This window comes from Giraffa tippelskirchi, chromosome 2, assembly GCF_054371585.1.
Source record: "Giraffa tippelskirchi isolate mGirTip1 chromosome 2, T2T-mGirTip1v1.2.pri, whole genome shotgun sequence".
Taxonomy (NCBI): domain Eukaryota; kingdom Metazoa; phylum Chordata; class Mammalia; order Artiodactyla; family Giraffidae; genus Giraffa; species Giraffa tippelskirchi.
The window spans coordinates 167,315,327-167,335,750 of record NC_137276.1 but is presented as its reverse complement, the minus strand read 5'-3'; the positions used below and the strand labels follow the sequence as shown (position 1 = coordinate 167,335,750).

At 39.5% G+C, this 20,424-nt stretch overlaps 1 protein-coding gene across 8 annotated transcripts in view; it reads left to right on the top strand.

Annotated features, from left to right (window-relative positions):
* Positions 1–20,424, top strand: part of SEC22A (SEC22 homolog A, vesicle trafficking protein) — a 90,217-nt gene that overhangs the window by 9,039 nt on the left and 60,754 nt on the right. Inside the window, exons 1-4 of one of the 8 annotated variants that reach the window (XM_081571746.1) lie at positions 4,384–4,578; positions 6,063–6,103; positions 6,223–6,317; positions 16,453–16,653. In XM_081571746.1, coding sequence (XP_081427872.1) covers positions 6,313–6,317; positions 16,453–16,653 — 206 coding nt within the window. In that variant the 5' untranslated portion in view covers positions 4,384–4,578; positions 6,063–6,103; positions 6,223–6,312. Of the gene's footprint in view, positions 1–4,383; positions 4,832–6,062; positions 6,104–6,222; positions 6,318–14,295; positions 14,365–16,452; positions 16,654–20,424 lie in introns of those variants that run through there. The other 7 variants (XM_081571748.1, XM_081571751.1, XM_081571744.1 and 4 more) reach the window with 7 other exon arrangements.

Below are 20,424 nucleotides of genomic sequence, written 5' to 3'. Positions count from 1 at the left end.
TAACATCCAGAAAAAACATTACTAGAACCCCAAAAGCCCCCTAGGGGCCCTTTCCAAACATTAATACCACCTAAGGGTAACCAACAGTCTAACTTCTATTCATTCCAGTTCAGTTCAGTTGCTCAGTCCTGTCTGACTCTTTGTGACCCCATGAAGTGCAGCACACCAGCCCTCCCTGTCCATCAACAACTCCTGGAGTTTACCCAAACTCATGTCCAATGAGTTGGTGATGACACCCAGCCATCTCATCCTCTGTCCTCCCCTTCTCATCCTGCCTTCAATCTTTCCAGGCATTAGGGTCTTTTCCAATGAGTCAACTCTTTGCATCAGGTGGCCAAAGTATTGGAGCTTCAGCTTCAACATTAGTCCTTCCAATGAACACCCAGGATTGATCTCCTTTAGGATGGACTGGTTGGATCTCCTTGCAGTCCAAGGGACTCTCAAGAGTCTTCTACAACACCACAGTTGAAAAGCATCAATTCTTTGGCCCTCAGCTTTCTTCATAGTCCAACTCTTACATCCATACATGACCACTGGAAAAACCATAGCCTGGACTAGACAGATCTTTGCTGGCAAAGTAATGTCTCTGCTTTTTAATATGCTATCTAGCTGGTCATACATTTCCTTCCAAGGAGCAAGCGTCTTTTAATTTCATGGCTGCAATCACCATCTGCAGTGATTTTGGAGCCCCCCAAAATAAAGTCTGACACTGTATCCACTGTTACCCCATGTATTTGCCATGAAGTGATGGGACAAGATGCCATGATCTTAGTTTTCTGAATGTTGAGCTTTAAGCCAACTTTTTCACTCTCCTCTTTCATCAAGAGGCTTTTTAGTTCTTCTTCACTTTCTGCCATAAGGGTGGTGTCATCAGCATATCTGATGTTTTGATATTTCTCCCAGCAATCTTGATTCCAGCTTGTGCTTCCTCCAGCCCAGCGTTTCTCATGATGTACTCTGCATATAAGTTAAATAAGCAGGGTGTCTATATATAGCCTTGACGTATTCCTTTTCCTATTTGGAACCAGTCTGTTGTTCCATGTCCAGCTCTAACTGTTGCTTCCTGACCTGCATACAGGTTTCTCAAGAGGCAGGTTAGGTGGTCTGGTATTCCCATCTCTTGAAGAATTTTCCACAGTTTATTGTGATCCACACAGTCAAAGGCTTTGGCGTAGTCAATAAAGTAGAAATAGATGTTTTTCTGGAATTCTCTTGCTTTTTTGATGATCCAGTGGATGTTGGCGATTTGATCTATGGTTCCTCTGCCTTTTCTAAAACCAGCTTGAACATCTGGAAGTTCACAGTTCACGTATTGCTGAAGCCTGGCTTGGAGAATTTGGAGCATTACTTTACTAGCGTGGGAAATGAATGCAATTGTGCGGTAGTTTGAGCATTCTTTGGCATTGCCTTTCTTTGGGATTGGAATGAAAACTGACCTTTTCCAGTCCTGTGGCCACTGCTGAGTTTTCCAAATTTGCTGGCGTATTGAGTACAGCACTTTCACATCATCATCTTTCAGGATTTGAAACAGCTCAACTGGAATTCCATCACCTCCACTAGCTTTGTTCGTAGTGATGCTTTCTAAGGCCCACTTGACTTCACATTCCAGGATGTCAGGCTCTAGGTGAGTGATCACACCATCGTGATTATCTGGGTCATGAAGATCTTTTTTGTACAGTTCTTCTGTGTATTCTTGCCACCTCTTCTTAATATGTTCTGCTTCTGTTAGGTCCATACCTTTTCTGTCCTTTATTGAGCCCATCTTTGCATGAAATGTTCCCTTGGTAGCTCTAATTTTCTTGAAGAGATCTCTAGTCTTTCCCATTCTGTTGTTTTCCTCTATTTCTTTGCATCGATTGCTGAGGAAGGCTTTCTTATTTCTCCTTGCTCTTCTTTGGAACTCTGCATTCAAATGGGAATATCTTTCCTTTTCTCCTTTGCTTTTCACTTCTCTTCTTTTCACAGCTATTTGTAAGGCCTCCTTAGACAGCCATTTTGCTTTTTTGCATTTCTTTTCCATGGGGATGGTCTTGATCCCTTTCTCCTGTACAATGTCAGAAACCTCTGTCCGTAGTTCATCAGGTACTCTGTCTATCAGATCTAGTCCCTTAAATCTATTTCTCGCTTCCACTGTATAATCATAAGGGATTTGATTGAGGTCATACCTGAATGGTCTAGTGGTTTTCCCTACTTTCTTCAATTTAAGTCTGAATTTGGCAATAAGGAGTTCATGATCTGATCCACAGTCAGCTCCCAGTCTTGTTTTTGCTGACTGTACTGAGCTTCTCCATCTTTGGCTGCAAAGAATATAATCAATCTGATTTCAGTGCTGACCATCTGGTGATGTCCATGTGTAGAGTCTTCCCTTGTGTTGTTGGAAGAGGGTATTTTCTATGACCAGTGCATTCTCTTGGCAGAACTCTATTATCCTTTGCCTTGCTTCATTCTGTACTCCAAGGCCAAATTTGCCTGTTACTCCAGGTGTTTCTTGACTTCCTACTTTTGCATTCCAGTTCCCTATAATGAAAAGGACATCTTTTTTGGGTGTTAGTTCTAGAAGGTCTTGTAGGTCTTCATAGAACTGTTCAAGTTCAGCTTCTTCAGTGTTACTAGTCGGGACATAGACTTGGATTACCGTGATATTTGAATGGTTTGCTAACTTCTATTACCATATATTATTTTTGTCTGTATTTGAATGTTATGCAAGTGGAATCAAGTAGTATATAGTTTCTGTGTCTGGCTTATATCAGTCAGTTTTACAGTTGTGAGATTCATCCATGTTTTGTATGTAGTTGTTGATTGTTCATTATCTTTCCTGTATACTGTTCTACTATGTGAATACTCTAAAGTTTATTTATCCTATGAGAATTCTTATATATGTGGTATATTCTTATATATGTTTATGGTAAACATATGAATACATTCCTGTTGCATATATATCTAGGAGCGGAATTGCTTGGTTAACCCACTCCAACAACCAGCAAGTTTATATAATTAGTCCAGACATTGCTTCTGGACTTCAGACTTACATCTCCAAATCTGTTTGACATCTCCACATACAAGCATGTCCAACTTAATATATCCAAGACCATTTGCTCCTCCTTCTAGGTTCCCTGAGTCAGTAAATGAGTTCTTAGTTTATCTAGTAAGTTATGGAGTCATCCTTAATGCTCCTCTTTTCTTTATCATCCTAGGCAAACCAATCCATTATTACATCCTTTGGATTCCAGCTCTAATTTATAAATAAGTATTTCAAAATTATACAAATCTTTCTGTCTCTAGTGTCATTACCCTAGTTCAAGCCACCGTCATCTCTGGTCTTGACTAATGTAACTGTCTCCAAACGGGACTTCCAATAAGCCCTTCTCTCCTCTTTCAAACTATTTCCCACAAACAGCCTAAGAGAGATTTTATTAATAAATATGTAAATATGACCCTACTTAACACTCTATTAGCTGCCCATTGATCTTAAGATACATTCCAAAATACAGTCTAAAATTTATAATGTGGCCCGGAAGAGCCTGCATAGTCTGGCCTCTGATTCATTTCAACTCAAGTTTGCTCCTACACCTCAACCCCACTGACTTCCTTTCAGTGACATGTTCCTAGAATACATCAAATTCTTTCATGCCCCAACAATCTCAAACATAATATTCCCTATGCCTGCAACATTCTTAAAAGCTCTTTCATGTGCCTGGAGCTTCAAAGGCACTTCCTCAAAGAGCTCCTCCCCCATAGTCCTGACTAATCTATCGTTCCACTCACTAATTTTCCTTCATAGAACTGATCATAATTTATAATTATGTAATGTTTGTGCTTTAACATCTCTTGCTCCTATCACACATTAGATCCACCAAATATTATATTCATTCCTATAACCCAATGCCTAACACTGTGCTTGGCACATAGTATGCAGTCAGTAAGTAGTTGTTTAATAATACATGACCGATGCAAAAGCTGGGATGGACTGCAGGAACAGCATCTGGCATTTTTTTGTCAGGGTTGGATGCCTTCCCGGGCGTGGTAATAATGGGACAGGTCCTTTTCTTGTTCACTCAGAGGGGGACTTTCATGCTCCTTTGATAAGCGTTTCCTGCAGGGCCGCATAAGAAACAAACTACCTGCAGGTACAGGCGGCAGACGGGAGATCAGCCTTATTTGCGAGGGACAGTATAATCAGTCAATCCAGGACTTGCCACTCTCTTGGCGTAGAAGCATGAAAAGCTGTCAATCTCTCCTGGAGCGGGCGGATAAGTGTGTCTTTCCCCCAGAACCTGATTGGCCTGAGCTAGATGGAACGGGGGTGGGGCTTGATCCCGCTGGGTGCCAGCCACGTTGCACGCGGGGCTGTCCCGCGGAGAGGCCACGCCCCGGCCCCACAGTGCACTGCGAAGCGCGTCACTCGGAGCGGCGGGTCTCGGCTCGACAGGTATTACCCGGCCCCTGCCCCTCCCAGTCCTCCATCGTCCCTTCTCGGGGTCGCTCGAACTCCTGGGACTACAGACCTACCTACTCCGGGCGGGAACTAAGTTTATGGCGTGGGAGCGAGAGTCGTCGGAGTCGTGGAGCTTTGGAGGGGTGGGATTGCTGGGACTTCATTCCCTTCAACTTGAGGGATCCCTGGGGCCGCGCGAACGGCGGTTGCCCTTTGGCTGACCTGCCGGGATTTCGGGCAGCTTGGGCAGGGGGCCGAGGAGGGAGGGACAGTCGCTCTGAGCTGCCAGCGGTTAAGCGGCATTCTCTGGCGCCCAGGTGTCAGAAACACGGTGGTCCTCCTAGGCTGTTTAGGTGGCCCAGAGAGCTTGACATGGCACTTCCTATTTTCTTTTAGGTAGGGTTACTTTGCTTTTTTGTGAGGTAATTCAACCTCAATGCTAATTCAAGCATTGAACCCAGAGATTTGCCCGCGTTGGCTCACAGAAACCTAAGGTCCTATTAATGGCACTTAAGAAACGATGTGGCATAAGGGAGACCTGAGCAATTGGCTGGACAGGTAGATGAGGGTTCCGGAATAGGAGGCGGAGCCCCAGCTGCCTTTAATCTCTCTGACAGTGAAAACAACAGCTTTGGCCCGCCACCCCCCCCCCCCAACCCCGTTTAGTTTCCTGGATCATCCACCTGGGGCAGTGGGAAAGCTTGAGAATCAGTTCCTTCTATGCTTTGCTTCAGCCAAGGCAAAGCCTAGGGGTGAAGTGTCAGCCACCATGAGGGAGATGATGGGATCCCAGCTAACAGGTGGAACAGCCACTTCTTGAAACTCTTTGAGTCACTTTGCAGGTTACTGGCATTTGTTCAGGTGCTAAGATAATGGTTTCCCTGGTGGCTCAGAGGGTAAAGAATCTGCCTGCAACGTGGGAGACTTGAGTTTGATCCCTGGGTCAGGAAGATCCCCTGGAGAAGGGAATGGCAACCCACTCCAGTATTCTTGCCTGGAGAATTCCATAGACAGAGGAGTCTGGCAGGCTACAGCCCATGGAGTCGCGAAGAGTCAGACACGACGGAGCGACCAAGCACATAACACAACCCTAACTTAAGGGGCATCTGGGCATTTCCTATATTGAGAACCATAATTAGTTTAATGCTTGTGTGTGTGTGTGTATAAAGTGATTATAGAGTGTTAGTCCTGTCTGACTCTTTGTGATCCCACAGATTGTAGCCCACCAGACTCTTCTGTCCATAGGATTCTCCAGGCAAGAATACTGGAGTGAGTTGCCATTTCCCCCTTCAGGGGATCTTCCCCACCTGAGGATCAAACTTGGGTCTCCTGCATTGCAAGCAGATGCTTTACCATCTGAGCCACCAGGAAAGCTTGTGTGTACATAACTGACTCTTAAAAATCTTTAGTGTATTTTATACTGGTGTATTAATGGAGCCTGCAGTTCAGTTCAGCCACTTAGTCGTGTCCAACTCTTTGCGACTCCATAGATTGCAGCACACCAGGCTTCCCTGTCCATCACTAACTCCCAGAGCTTGCTCAAACTCATGTCTATCAAGTCAGTGATGCCATCCAACCATCTCATCCTCTGTTGTCCCCTTCTCCTCCTGCCTACAATCTTTCCCAGCATCAGGCTCTTTTCCAGTGAGTCTAGCTCTTAACAAACAGGTACTTTTGACCTTCCTGTCCATGTAGTTGAGTAAGAAGCTTAAATATGTTGAGAGGCAACATTTCAGAGTGTGGTTAGAATTATGGTTGAGTTTAATTCTGTCACTTGCTCATTTCAGGATTGAATAGATTACTTTTCTGGGCTTGAATTTCCTCAGAGTTAAAATGGAACGGATAATAACTACCTCACAGTTTATTGGAAGGCTTTAATGAGGTAATGTGTATAAAGTGGTAAATAGAGGACAGTCTATAATAATAACAGACACTTAATATTGCACTTTCAGTCTGCAAGGTGATGTTTCGGGTTCCTTACGTGTTCTTATGAGGTAAATACCATTAGTATCTTTAAACAGTCCTATGAGATGGGTGCTATTGGCAGTCAAAATTGACAGATGAGGATATTGAGCATAAAAAGACAAAGTTTGCCCAAGTTTACACAATTACTAAATGGTAGAGCCAGTTTTTGAATGCAGGCAATTTGGTTCCAGAGTACACCCTGTTAACTATAATACTATACTATACTATAGTATACTATAATACTATACTATACTATAGTATACTATAATACTATACTATACTATAACACTATACTATACTATAGTATACTATAATACTATACTATACTATAGTGTACTATAATACTATACTATATAGTATACTATATACTTATAGTATATAAGCTGTTTTTGAAAATTATTGTTATTTCAGTACTCTTGCCTGGAAAATCCCACGGATGGAGGGGCCTGGTGGGCTGCAGTCCAGGGGGTCGCTAAGAGTCGGACACGACTGAGCGACTTCACTTTCACTTTTCACTTTCATGCATTGGAGAAGGAAATGGCAACCGACTCCAGTGTTCTTTCCTGGAGAATCCCAGGGATGGGGGAGCCTGGTGGGCTGCTGTCTATGGGGATGCACAGAGTCGGACACGACTGAAGCGACTTAGCAGCAGCAGCAGCAGCTAATTCCTGTATCACTGGCTTCTTGCCCCTTGTTGATTATAGGAGGAGCACAGTGATGTAGAGATATACAAGAGAGATATACAAGAGACTTAGGTTTAAGCACTGCCATATATTAGCAGTGTGACACTGAGGAAGGTTTCCTCATCTGTAAAACAGAGGTTATACCTCCATCACTCTTCGTGAACTGTGAGGTGTTACACAAATTACTGATGCAATTGAGTATGTGTTGAAGGCCTTCTTCTTAGATGTGTGTATCATCTACTCTGGAGCCGGAGTTCTTATGCATACTATGCAGTACAAGTACCTATAATAAAAATACCAAAGGCTGTTGATAAGGTGGGGGGCACAGGTAAAGTTGCAGAATAAACCCTGGTTGTTCTTGGTACCCTTTCCACCTCTTTTCAGGCTCTATCTCCCAAGTGCCTTCCTGCTAACGTATGGCTGCATGAAGTCCTTCTCTTTTCACTCAATCTTGCCCCAGCCCAGTGCATCACAATTAGTATAGCTTTCTTCAAAACTACACCCCAGTTCCCAGATCTCAGCTAGTACTTTTTTTAAAAAATTATTTATTTTAATTGGAGGCTAATTACTTTACAATACTGTAGTGGTTTTTGCCAAACATTGACATGAATCAGCCACGGGTGCACATGTGTTCCCCATCCAGAACCCCCCTCCCACCCCCCTCCCCATCCCATACCCCAGGGTCATCCCAGTGCACCAGCCCTGAGCACCCTGTCTCATGCATTGAACCTGGACTGGTGATCCGCTTCACATATGATAATATACACGTTTCAACGCTACCCTTTCAAATCATCCCACCTTCACCTTCTCCCACAGAGTCCAAAAGACTGTTCTTTACATCTGTGTCTCTTTTGCTGTCTCGCATATAAGGTCATCGTTACCATCTTTCTAAATTCCATATATATGTGAAAGTATACTGTATTGGTGATTTTCTTTCTGACTTACTTCACTCTGTATGATAGGCTCTAGTTTCATCCACCTCATTAGAACTGATTCAAATGTATTCTTTTTAATGGCTGAGTAATATTCCATTGTGTATATGTACCACAGCTTTCTTATCTATTTGTTTGATGATGGACATCTAGCATGTCCTGGCTATTCTAAACAGTGCTGTGATGAACATTGGGGTACATGTGTCTCTTTCAAAACTGGTTTCCTCGGTGTGTATGCCCAGCAGTGGGATTGCTCGGTCATATGGCAGTTCTATTTCAAGCTTTTTAAGGAATCTCCACACTGTTCTCCATGGTGGCTGTAAAAGTTTGCATTCCCACCAACACTGTAAGAGGGTTCCTTTTTCTCTGCACCCTCTCCAGCATTTATTGTTTGTAGACTTTTTGATAGCAGCCATTCTGACTGGCTGGAGAAGGCAATGGCACCCCACTCCAGTACTCTTGCCTGGAAAATCCCATGGACTGAGGAGCCTGGTAGGCTATAGTCCATGGGGTCACTAAGAGTCGGACACGACTGAGCGACTTCACTTTCACTTTTCCCTTTCATGCACTGGAGAAAGAAATGGCAACCCACTCCAGTATTCTTGCCTGGAGAATCCTAGGGACGGTAGAGCCTGGTGAGCTGCCGTTTATGGGGTCGCACAGAGTCGGACACGACTGAAGTGACTTAGCATAGCATAGCATAGCATAGCATTCTGACTGGCATGAGATGGTACCTCATTGTGGTTTTGATTTGCGTTTCTCTGATAATGAGTGATGTTGAGCATCTTTTCATGCATTTGTTAGCCATCTGTATGTCTTCTTTGGAGAAATGTCTATTTAGTTCTTTGGCCCATTTTTTGATTGGGTCATTTATTTTTCTGGAATTGAGCTGCAGGAGCTGCTTGTATATTTTTGAAATTAATTCCTTGTCAGTTGCTTCATTTGCTATTATTTTCTCCAATTCTGAAGGCTGTCTTTTCACCTTCTTATAGTTTCCTTTGTTGTGCAAAAGCTTTTAAGTTTAATTAGGTCCCATTTGTTTATTTTTGCTTTTATATCCATTCCTCTGGGAGGTGGGTCATAGAGAATCCTGCTGTGATTTATGTCAGAGAGTGTTTTGCCTATGTTTTCCTCTTCAGTTCAGTTCAGTTGCTCAGTCGTGTCTTGACTTTTTGTGACCCCATGAACCGCAGCTCGCCAGGCCTCCCTGTCCATCACCAACTCCTGGAGTTCACCCAAACTCATGTCCATTGAGTCGGTGATGCCATCTAACCATCTCATCCTCTGTTGTCCCCTTCTCCTCTTGCCTCAGTCTTTCCCAGCATCAGGGTCTTTTCAAATGAGTCAGCTCTTCACATCAGGTGGCCAAAGTATTGGAGTTTCAGCTTCAACATCAATCCTTCCAATGAACACCCAGGACTGATCTCCTTTAGGATGGACTGGTTGGATCTCCTTGCAGTCCAAGGGACTCTCAAGAGTCTTCTCCAACACCACAGTTCAAAAGCATCAATTCTTTGGCACTCAGCTTTCTTTGTAGTCCAACTCTCACATCCATACATGACTACTGGATAGAGTTAGGTTATTTATTTGACTTTTCTCTTGTTTCTTGAGGTAAGCTTGTATTGCTATGAACCTTCCCCTTAGCACTTCTTTTACTGAGTTCCATAGGTTTTAGGTTGTTGTGTTTTCATTTTCATTCGTTTCTATGCACATTTTGATTTCTTTTTTGATTTCTTCTGTGATTTGTTGGTCATTCATCAGTGTGTTGTTTAGCCTACATATGTTTGTATTTCTAATAGTTTTTTTCCTGTAGTTGACATCTAATCTTACCACATTGTGATCAGAAAAGATGCTTGGAATGATTCCAATTTTTTTGAATTTACCAAGGCTAGATTTATGGCCCAGGATGTGATCTATCCTGGAGAAGGTTCTGTGTGCACTTGAGAAAAAGGTGAAATTCATTGATTTGGGGTGAAATGTCCTATAGATATCAATTAGGTCTAACTGGTCCATTGTATCATTTAAAGTTTGTGTTTCCTTGCTAATTTTCTGTTTAGTTGATCTATCCATAGGTGTGAGTGGGGTATTAAAGTCTCCCACTATTATTGTGTTACTGTTAATTTCCCCTTTCATACTTGTTAGCATTTGCCTTACATATTGCGATGCTCCTATGTTGGGAGCATATATATTTATAATTGTTATATCTCCTTCTTGGATTGATCGTTTGATCATTATGTAGTGCCCATCTTTGTCTCTTTTCACAGCCTTTATTTTAAAGTCTATTTTATCTGAAATGAGTATTGAGACTCCTGCTTTCTTTTGGTCTCCGTTTGCATGAAATATCTTTTTCCAGCCCTTCACTTTCAGTCCGTATGTGTCCCTTGTTTTGAGGTGGGTCTCTTGTAGACAGCATATATAGGGGTCTTGTTTTTGTATCCATTCAGCCAGTCTTTGTCTTTTGGTTGGGGCATTCAACCCATTTACATTTAAGGTAATTATTGATAAGTATGATCCCATTGCCATTTACTTTGTTGTTTTGGGTTCGAGTTTATAAACTTTTTCTGTGTTTCCTGTCTAGAGAAGATCCTTTAGCATTTGTTGAAGAGCTGGTTTGGTGGTGCTGAATTCTCTCAGCTTTTGCTTGTCTGTAAAGCTTTTGATTTCTCCTTCATATTTGAATGAGATCCTTGCTGGGTACAGTAATCTGGGTTGCAGGTTTTTTTCTTTCATCACTTTAATTATGTCCTGCCATTCCCTTCTGGCCTGAAGAGTTTCTGTTGGAAGATCAGCTGTTATCCTTATGGGAATCCCCTTGTGTGTTATTTGTTGTTTTTCCCTTGCTGCTTTTAAAATTTGTTCTTTGTGTTTAATCTTCGTTAATTTGATTAATATGTGTCTTAGGGTGTTTCACCTTGGGTTTATCCTGTTTGGGACTCTCTGGGTTTCTTGGACTTGGGTGGCTATTTCCTTCCCCATTTTAGGGAAGTTTTCAACTCTTATTTTCTCAAGTATTTTCTCATGGTCTTTCTTTTTGTCTTCTTCTTCTGGGACTTCTATGATTCAAGTGTTGGCATATTTGACATTGTCCCAGAGGTCCCTCAGGTTGTCCTCATTTCTTTTAATTCTTTTTTCTTTTTTCCTCTCTTCTTCATTTATTTCCACCATTCTATCTTCCACTTCACTGATCCTCAGTTATTCTGCTGTTGGTTCCCTCCAGAGTGTTGTTGATCTCTGTTATTGCATTATTCATTATTGATTGACTTTTTTTTATTTCTTCTAGGTCCTTGTTAAACATTTCTTGCATCTTCTCAATCCTTGTCTCCAGATTATTTATCTGTAACTCCATTTTGTTTTCAAGATTTTGGATCATTTTTACTATCATTATTCTGAATTCTTTTTCAGGTAGACTCCCTATCTCCTCCTCTTTTGTCTGGTTTGGTGGGCACTTATCATGTTCCTTTACCTGCTGAATATTTCTCTGCCTTTTCATCTTGTTTAGATTGCTGTGTTTGGGGTGGCCTTTCTGTATGCTGGAAGTTTGTGGTTCCTCTTTATTGTGGAGGTTCCTCCCTGTGGATGGGGTTGGATGAGTGGTTTGTCAGGGTTTCCTGATTAGGGAAGCTTGTGTCGGTGTTCTGATGGGTGGAGCTGGATCTCTTCTCTCTGGGGTGCAATGAAGTGTCCAGTAATGAGTTTTGAGGTATCTATGGGTTTGATGTGACTTTGAGCAGCCTGTATATTAATGCTCAGGGCTATGTTCCTGCATTGCTGGAGAATTAGCGTGGTATGTCTTGCTCTGAAACTTGTTGGCTCTTGGGTGGAGCTTGGTTTTCAGTGTAGGTATGGAGGCTTTTGGATGAGCTCTTGTCAATTAATGTTCCCTGGAGTCAGGAGTTTTCTGGTGTTCTCAAGTTCTGGATTTAAGCCTTCTGCCTCTGGTTTTTCAGTGTTATTCTTACAGTAGCCTCAAGACTTCTCCATCCATACCACACTGATGGTAAAACATCTAGGTTAATGGAGAAAAGATTCTCCACAGTGAGGGACACCCAGAGAGGTTTGCAGAGTTACATGGAGAAGAGAAGAATGAGGAGGGAGATAGAGGTGACCAGGAGGAGAAGTGGGGGAATCAAAAGGGGAGAGAGCAGTCTAGCCAGTAATCAGTTCCCTATGTGCTCTCCACAGCCTGGAACACCCAGAGAGGTTCACAGAGTTACGTAGAGAAGAGAAGAGGGAGGAAGGAGATAGAGGTGACCAGGAGGAGAAGAAGGGGAGTCAAAAGGAGAGAGACAGTTCTTCAGCTAGTACTTTTAATAAAACAGTATGTACCAAAGTAGTGTTTCCCAAACTTTGGTAACTTAAGATAGGTAAGATAATTCGATTGATAAGCAGATAAATGTAAAAGAAATTCTGCAAAAGTTTTCCCTCACATGTTTGATGAGACAAAAGTTCTTTATATATTTTAATTTAAATTAGAAGGAAAACCTAACACCTCAAAACTGATTTCATAGATGCTACTGCTAAGCATAGGGCAAGAAATAAATCAATTGAAAGACCTGTATTAGGTAAAAAATAGTACAGGTGGGATGTAGATATGGTAATATGACTTCTGAAAATGGTACTTGGATGACGGAAGTTTGAGAAATAACAGACTAAAAGTGTGAGTGATTAACCTATTATGAAATTGTTTTTTTTCCTTAAAAGTGGCATTTATGAAAGCAGCTTGCTGGACAGTAGATATAAAATGTACTTACGTGTTGGGTTTTGTTTATTACTTTTGAGAGATTGCCTTCCTGGAACCTTGGACCCACAGTCATTACCCCACAACATTCTGAAGAAGAGAGGCCAGCGTCTTGTTGTCTTGGGTCTAAAAGGCTGCTAACCACTGCTGTAGGAGTTTGGTATTGTAGAAATTTTTCCTCTAGCAGTTGCTATTGGGCAAAGAATATATAAGCCAGCACTCAGATTTCATATGAGTTTTCTGATGCTGTGTAAAGGCATATGTTACCTTTTTTTTCCTGTTAAAGGTGAGGGAGAATGGACCAGTGTCCTAAAAATGTATCTATAACCCCAATAAAACTACTGCTCTTGAATCTTCCCATGCAAGTGTCTTAACCTCTCCCTTTTCTCAGTTCCCACTGGCTTTTCCATGTTTTCTCCAGCCACCACGCTGCCTAGACTTTAAGGGTATCCTAACCCAAGCTTGGCCTTAATGTCAACAGATTCCTTTTTCTACTGCCACAGTCCAGATTAAGATTGGAGTGTGTGTGTGTTTAAGGAACTGTATTAAGAATTCAAGATAAAAAGAAAAAAAGGAGGGTGTATTTATTGAGTTAATAAAGGAAAGATTGCTAATGCAAAGAGTTGGACATGACTGAACTGAACTGAACTGAAGGTGATTAAAGTCTCTACAAATTAGTCAAGACTTGTATTGTTCACTGGACAGTCATCCCAATTTCTTTTGTTAGTTCACTGGTTTGAATGCTAGGTTAAATGACTCTGGAAGGAAGGGGTTTAATTTTTTCTCCTCAGAGAAATCTTATCAGTAGATCTATTGAAGTGGTTCTCTGAAAACCTTTCAAGAATTTAGAAACGGAATATCACTGCTGTTGTGCTTTTGGTTACAAGCCTAAAACTATATATTAGGAATATCTGAAAGGCAAGTTTGTGTAACTGTAGTTTTCCAGTTAGTAAAGCAGTTGGCAATATAGCTTTTGTTATGTTTGCTCTTTCCATCTGAATTTCTTTAATTCTGGACCGATGCTTCTCAGTGGTAGGAACTATCTATTCCTAATGTCTAACATAGCCCCTGGCATAAATAATAAATGTTTGTTAAACAAGTGGAACTTAACTAGGTTGGTATTCTTTTAGGAAGTGTGAATCATACGTTTCTGTCTTTTAAGTCATATAAAAAGCAAAGAGTAGCTTTGAAGGTTGTGTGAAAGTTGGCACTGTACAGTAAAGCTTATTCCTAATATTTCTGTTGAGGTCCTAGAAATATCAAGCATAAAGAATGCAGTTTCTTTTAAACAGTACTAAGAATATGGATGTTTGGAAACTGTAAGTCACAATCCTGCCCTCATGTTAAGTCCTAGAGTGGTCATTGTGTTTCAGTATACTTCTGGAAAGATGAAATTTTCTGTTTAAAACATAAATTGTAAGGGTATAAAGTAAGCCATTTTCCTAATTTCTTACACTTAGGCTAAATGTTGCAATTGTGGTTTAATAAATGTAACAATTTTAAAAAGAGATTTATAGTATAGACATTATCCCTTGATTCCAGCTTTCTTTTGCTACTGCCTTCAGAAGGAAAAAGGAGCTGGTTGAATAGGAAGAAAAAAAAATGATTTGGGTATGTCATGTTGGAACTTTTGTTTGAAGATTCCATTATGGTAAAGACTAATTTAATTCCTGCTGGGTTTTTTTTTTTCCTTTCAAATAAATGGAGAAGAAAAATATTAAAGAGTAATGACATATTAATACCTAGCTTTTCCTCTCATTCCTCATGAATAGAGATAAAGGGGGAAGTAAATTTAATGCATTAGCTTTATTATTTGGGTTAAGTTTTGTTATCAGTTATCATCATGAATGGGCACTCAGATTTTGACTTGACACAGTGACAAAAATTAGGGGCCACTGGTTTCCAAACTTGGTACCAACTGATTTTCTTTGTCATTGTTTGATATATTACTAACTCAGTTTTTCATTTTTGAAGTGAGATAATATTGAACTAACTAAGCTGATCAGATAAGGATTAATTTAGTCTCTGAGATATATTATCTTGAAAAAAGCCTATGATGACATTGTTACCAAATTTTTCAATTTTACTGCTGCTAGTGAAGGAGACATATTTAGTGGCATTATGCTCTATGGCCTGGCAGGAAAGAGTTATCACTTAATTTTAGACTGCTAACATGTTGTAATTCAGTTTTTTTCAAAGTATGGTCCTTAGATAAGCATAGTAATTACTTGGGGAATTTGCTTATAATGGAAAATTCTCAAGCTCCACCCGATAGTCAATGGATCAGAATTTTTTGAGGGGAGGACCCAGAAATCTGCATTTCTAATAAAAATTCCAGTGGTTTTGATACAAGCTAAAATTTGAGAACCACTGTGTGTGTGTGTATTTTATCAAAGTTTGACTGTTTACCTGATTTCTTTCAGACCTCCATAAACCTATGGCCTTTTATCTATTTTTGTAAGGCATGATTAGAATATAATAAAACAGGTCATTATGATTTAGTCACTTTAGTCGCTCAGTCGTATCCGACTCTTTGTGACCCCATGGACTGCAGCACGCCAGGCCTCCCTGTGCATCACCAACTCCCGGAGTTTACTCAAACTCATGTCCATTGAGTTGGTGATGCCATCCAACCAGTTCATCCTCTGTCGTCCCCTTTTTGTCCCACCTTCAGTCTTTCCCAGCATCAGGGTCTTTTCAAATGAGTCAGTTCTTCCCATCCAATGGCCAAATTATTGGAGTTTCAGCTTCAGCATCAGTCCTTCAATGAATATTCAGGACTGATCTCCTTCAGAATGGACTGGTTGGATCTCCTTGCAGTCCAAGGGACTCTCAAGAGTCTTCTCCAACACCACAGTTCAAAAGCATCAATTCTTCAGTGCTCAGCTTTCTTTATAGTCCACTCTCACATCCATACATCACTCTCATATCCATACATTATGATTTGCTTTCTGGCAAAAAGATTGAGAACAGTATTGACTTATTTTAAATAAAACAGTTATCTGATTATAAAAATAATATGTGCCCATTGTGGAATATTGTGGAGACTTAGGAAATTGTAAAATAACTGTCACCCATAATACTGTTTCTTGGAAATAAGCATTCTGATTTTGTCATGTTTCCTTCCAGTATCTGTTTCACCATTTATCCCTCCCTTCTTCCTTCTTTGTGTCTTTATGGAAAACAACATATACAGTTTTGATCCTGCTTTTTTAATACCTAACATATAAACATTTTACCATATCATTAAACTGTTCTTAACAAATATAACTTTTTGTTGCATTATATTCCATCATGGGGTGTACCAATAATTTGTTTAACCATCCCCCCGTTGTTGAATGTTTAGGTTGTTTTCAGCTCTTTCTTTGAGAAAAATGGCTTTCTGTTTAAAATTTTTTTCTAAATCTGATTATTTTCTTTAAGATAAGGAGATATATATAGATATGTATTTATTCATTGTGGTCAAAGGGCATACGTTTTTTTAAACTCTTGTTGAGCATCACCAAATTGTTTTCAGAATGGTGTTTATTCCAATATTTATTTCCATGTATACTTACAGAAATGCCAGAAGGAAGCAAGTGTTTTTTTTAACAGCTAATTTGTGAAGGAAAGTATGATATGTCATTGCTTTATTTTTGCACTGTTTATCAGCCTTGGATTTAATTTCTTACCTAACCCAAATTGTTAATTTTGTTTCAGGTCTTCTCTGCTGGTGGAAATGTCTATAATTTTATCTGCCTCAGTCATTCGTGTCAGAGATGGACTGCCACTTTCTGCTTCTACTGACTATGAACAAGGCACAGGCATGCAGGAGTGCAGAAAGTATTTTAAAATGCTCTCAAGAAAACTGGCTCAGCTTCCTGATAGATGTACACTGAAAACTGGACGTTATACTATTAAGTAAGACTTCAGCTTGCTCTCTTAGAATCATTTGCTTAGTGGTTGTCATTTTAATGAAATTTTAGTTGTTGAAATAGAAATTAGTGTTTGATTAGTTTAGGAAAACTTTTCAAGTCAAAAATGATGTGATTCTGAACTTATACTAAATAATATTTATTATGTCATTACCCTTTTTGTAGTTTCTCTGTGTTTATGTCTGGCTTTAGAAAATTTTATATTTTTACAGATTGCAGATATTCTGTCTTGTAAACTGATAATTAGGTATTTATTGGTGCTCTTACATGTACAGGAAAACTTTAATGGGAAATATAAAAAGTCATACCTGATAGCTGCCCTCAAAGAACTTACAAGGTTTATATCCTAGTGAGAGGAGATAGTGCTCATCATTATTATTTATTGACATAGTGTCCAATAAATAATGAGCAGTGGGATAGGACTTTTTGGTGGTCAAGGGCCTCTCTGAGAGGGTGACATTTGAACAGAGATCTAGAAGACATGAAAGACGACAGTCTTACGAATGCTGTGGATGAAGATCAAAGTGTGGTAGGTGCATTAACCTGGCCTGGAGTAGTGAATGGTGATTTAGGGATAGTTATGGGAAATGTGAGATAATTAGTGTGGGGCCATATCCTAGATCTCCCTGGAAATTCAGGTTGAGAGATGTCACTTTGATGATGTAATAAGTTTAGGAAACTGTTACTGCAGGTTTGAGGAAAATGGCTTTATAAAAAACAATGCTGAGACAGTGAAATATAGGGTGAAGTGGAAAGTCTGAGCAGAGGAGAGAAGTCAACTTGTAATTAGGGCCTGAACTAGTAACATAAAAGTGCAAATGAAAAAGAAAATGCCAACCAGAAAGATACTTCAGAAGAAGAAATGGTTAAGCCTGATAAGACAGAATATCAGAGATGAAGAGAAGAAAAGGATCAAATTGACTTGGAATTGGAATAGGACAGAATGAGATCTTTGAAAAGGGTTGCTTATGTGATGAGGAAGAAGAGGGAGACAGTGAAGCTCCATTTTGATCATTTTAATTGAGGTTATGACAAGGCGTTCAGTTGAAGTAGTGGAGAGATTCTCGAGTTACTTACATAGAAACTGAAACTGTGAGGGTAGACATGCCCACTGAGTTTCAGAGAGGCCCAGAAGAGAACCTTAAAGAAGGCCCATATTTACTTGGATTACTTGGGATAATGAGCTATTGTCTTTACTTGGTCTTTCTGAGATTTTTAGCTAGAAAATGTGGTGGTGGTCATGGTAGTTAAAATACATCTAAAATGATATCTTAGTCTACTTCTATATTTTGAAGAAAAAGCCTGAAACCTTAAAACATTTCATAGGCTCTTTTAGTGTCCTGGGGTTATCATCCTGAGTTCCAGTTGTTGTATAGTGCCAAGACAGATTGGTTTGAATATGTATTACTTCTGGCAGATATCCTGGACTCTAAAAAAACCAAAAGCTTGTTTGCAAATGTTTTTTGTTCCTCTACCTTATTGGCTTAAAAGTAGAGTAGAATGTGGTGAAATTTTAGCACCCTTCCAGTACTCAATGCTGTTTAATTGTTGTGAATTCTGGATTTTTGTATTATTTTTTTGCACCCATGTTATTCCACAAAGGATGTGAGGCAATTAAAAAAAAATTCAAGAGTACAGGTAAGAGAATCATATTGAAGAAAAAATAAAGGTAGAGTAATAAACTGAAGTAACATATCCTTCTAGAGATGCAAACTACATAGTCCATTCATTTTTTTAGAAAAAGACTGCAAACATTGTTCTGAACTTTCTTGGGGTCAAAACAAAGGGGGATAATGGGTCATTTATGGGATTCACAGTATCCATTGGATAAAAACATTGCTTCTTACGTTACTGAAACCTGATGTACATAAAGAGAGACAGAATTTTGGATAGTATTCTTCCAGCAACCATACCATGAGCTTTTTATGATTTTTCTTATAATATTCCTTAATGTAAGCAAATAGCTTGATGCAAAAAGCAATTTATTAGTGAGTTTAGGAGTCAGGTGAATCAGCAGAGGTCTAATCAGCCTGATCTAAGAATATAATTTAGAAATGCCTAAAGGAATAAATAGATTACATGGCCCCTAGAACCACATATAGAAAAACCTCTTTGTATATTTTTATAGCCAAGTTTTAAGAAAGGTTTGAATAACAGAGAATTTTTAGTTCTAGTTCCTGACAACCTGGATTTCAGATATTAACTTTTACTGACTAGAAGTCTTTAGTTGGTTTCTAGTTCATTGAGGTTTTTATGCTATATGACAACAAATGTAGCCTGAAATACATAAAATTGGAAATTTTTGTGTTACGTGACATATTTAAAATTCTCACATGACACCTCTTTTTCTAACCACCATGAGTTTGCCAGATAAAACCCAAAGATCTGCAGTAGTAGTTGCAGCACAACATGAAACTGTCAACACTCTGTATTTTCTTAGCCATATTTCTAAATACTTCTCTTTCTTTCAAAGCTCAGCCTGTAGCCTGTGTCTTTTGAGTCACCTGCCTCATTACTACTGTTTGATTTCTCTAGTGACCTCACTCCCTTCACAGATTGCCTGTAGAACTTGTTGACTGGCCTTTTCACCATTTTTTTTCTTATTAATATTTTTTAGAATTTCTATATCTGCTCTCTACAACTAGGCTGTAACTCATTGAGATAATTGACCTGCCCTGGCTTGTATTATTTTTGATTCCTTACCTCTAAGCATTGTGGTTTTCAGATTTGTACAGAAATTGAAGTGCTCTTTGCAGAATACCACTGAGAAGCCAAACTGTCAAATTATGTGCTAAATCAGATGGTACCACACCTTAGATTCTAGTTGAATAGGTAGAGGAAGTTCAAAGTTTTAAGAATAAAAATAGGTGAGTAACATTTAAAATTGAGAAAATTCTTTTAATTTTCTCCCCCTATGTATTGGATAAAAGATAAATTTCAACAGATTGTAGTATCTGAATAATGCAGTTCAGCTAATGGTGCACATTCTGTGGAGTCTGGCTTGTGGTGGCACCGTGCCATGCACATATCATAGTAGCTGCTACATGAGGGGTGGTTGTGCGGTATGGCAGCAGTCAGAGTGCAATGGAGTTAAGTCTTCATTTTCTCTTAATTCTTCAACTTGACTAATCGATTGGGGTGGAATCAAAAATAATACATAGTGATAGTATAATTCTCTGTATAAAATTTTAAGGAATTCATCTGTTTCATTAGTTGAAGAATACTTTCCTTAAATTATAGTGTTTAACAGATAAACTTATATTACTACTTAGGGAACAACAGTGACTCACACAATAATTATTAACCATACGGAAATTAAGTTGTATTTTATGAAATTTTGAAACTTTGAAATTGGTTTTAGGTGTTTAAAAAGTATAGTTGTACATTTTGAAATCTCTTTAAACGTTGAGACAACTGATCTCATGAAAAGATAAACCCTTAGGAAGATCAGTCATACTCTGAGGTGAGTTTAGTGCAAGAAGTGAAATTCCTTAGTTCTTTCATAGCAAATTCATTTGAAGTCTGATATTGGCTGTGAACTTCATAGGTTCTCTACTTACCTGTGGAGTCACTTTCTTCATATTTGTCCCAAAACTGCTGCTACCAACCAGAAATGCTGTCTTAGACTTATCTACCTTTTTGTTTTTATTTCTGGGATTCCTTTCATACTTTGGTTATATTTTCTGATTATAAGAGTAACAACTTCATCAATGACCCAGTTATTAAGTACCTGCAGTTGCCAGGCACGTTAGTTATG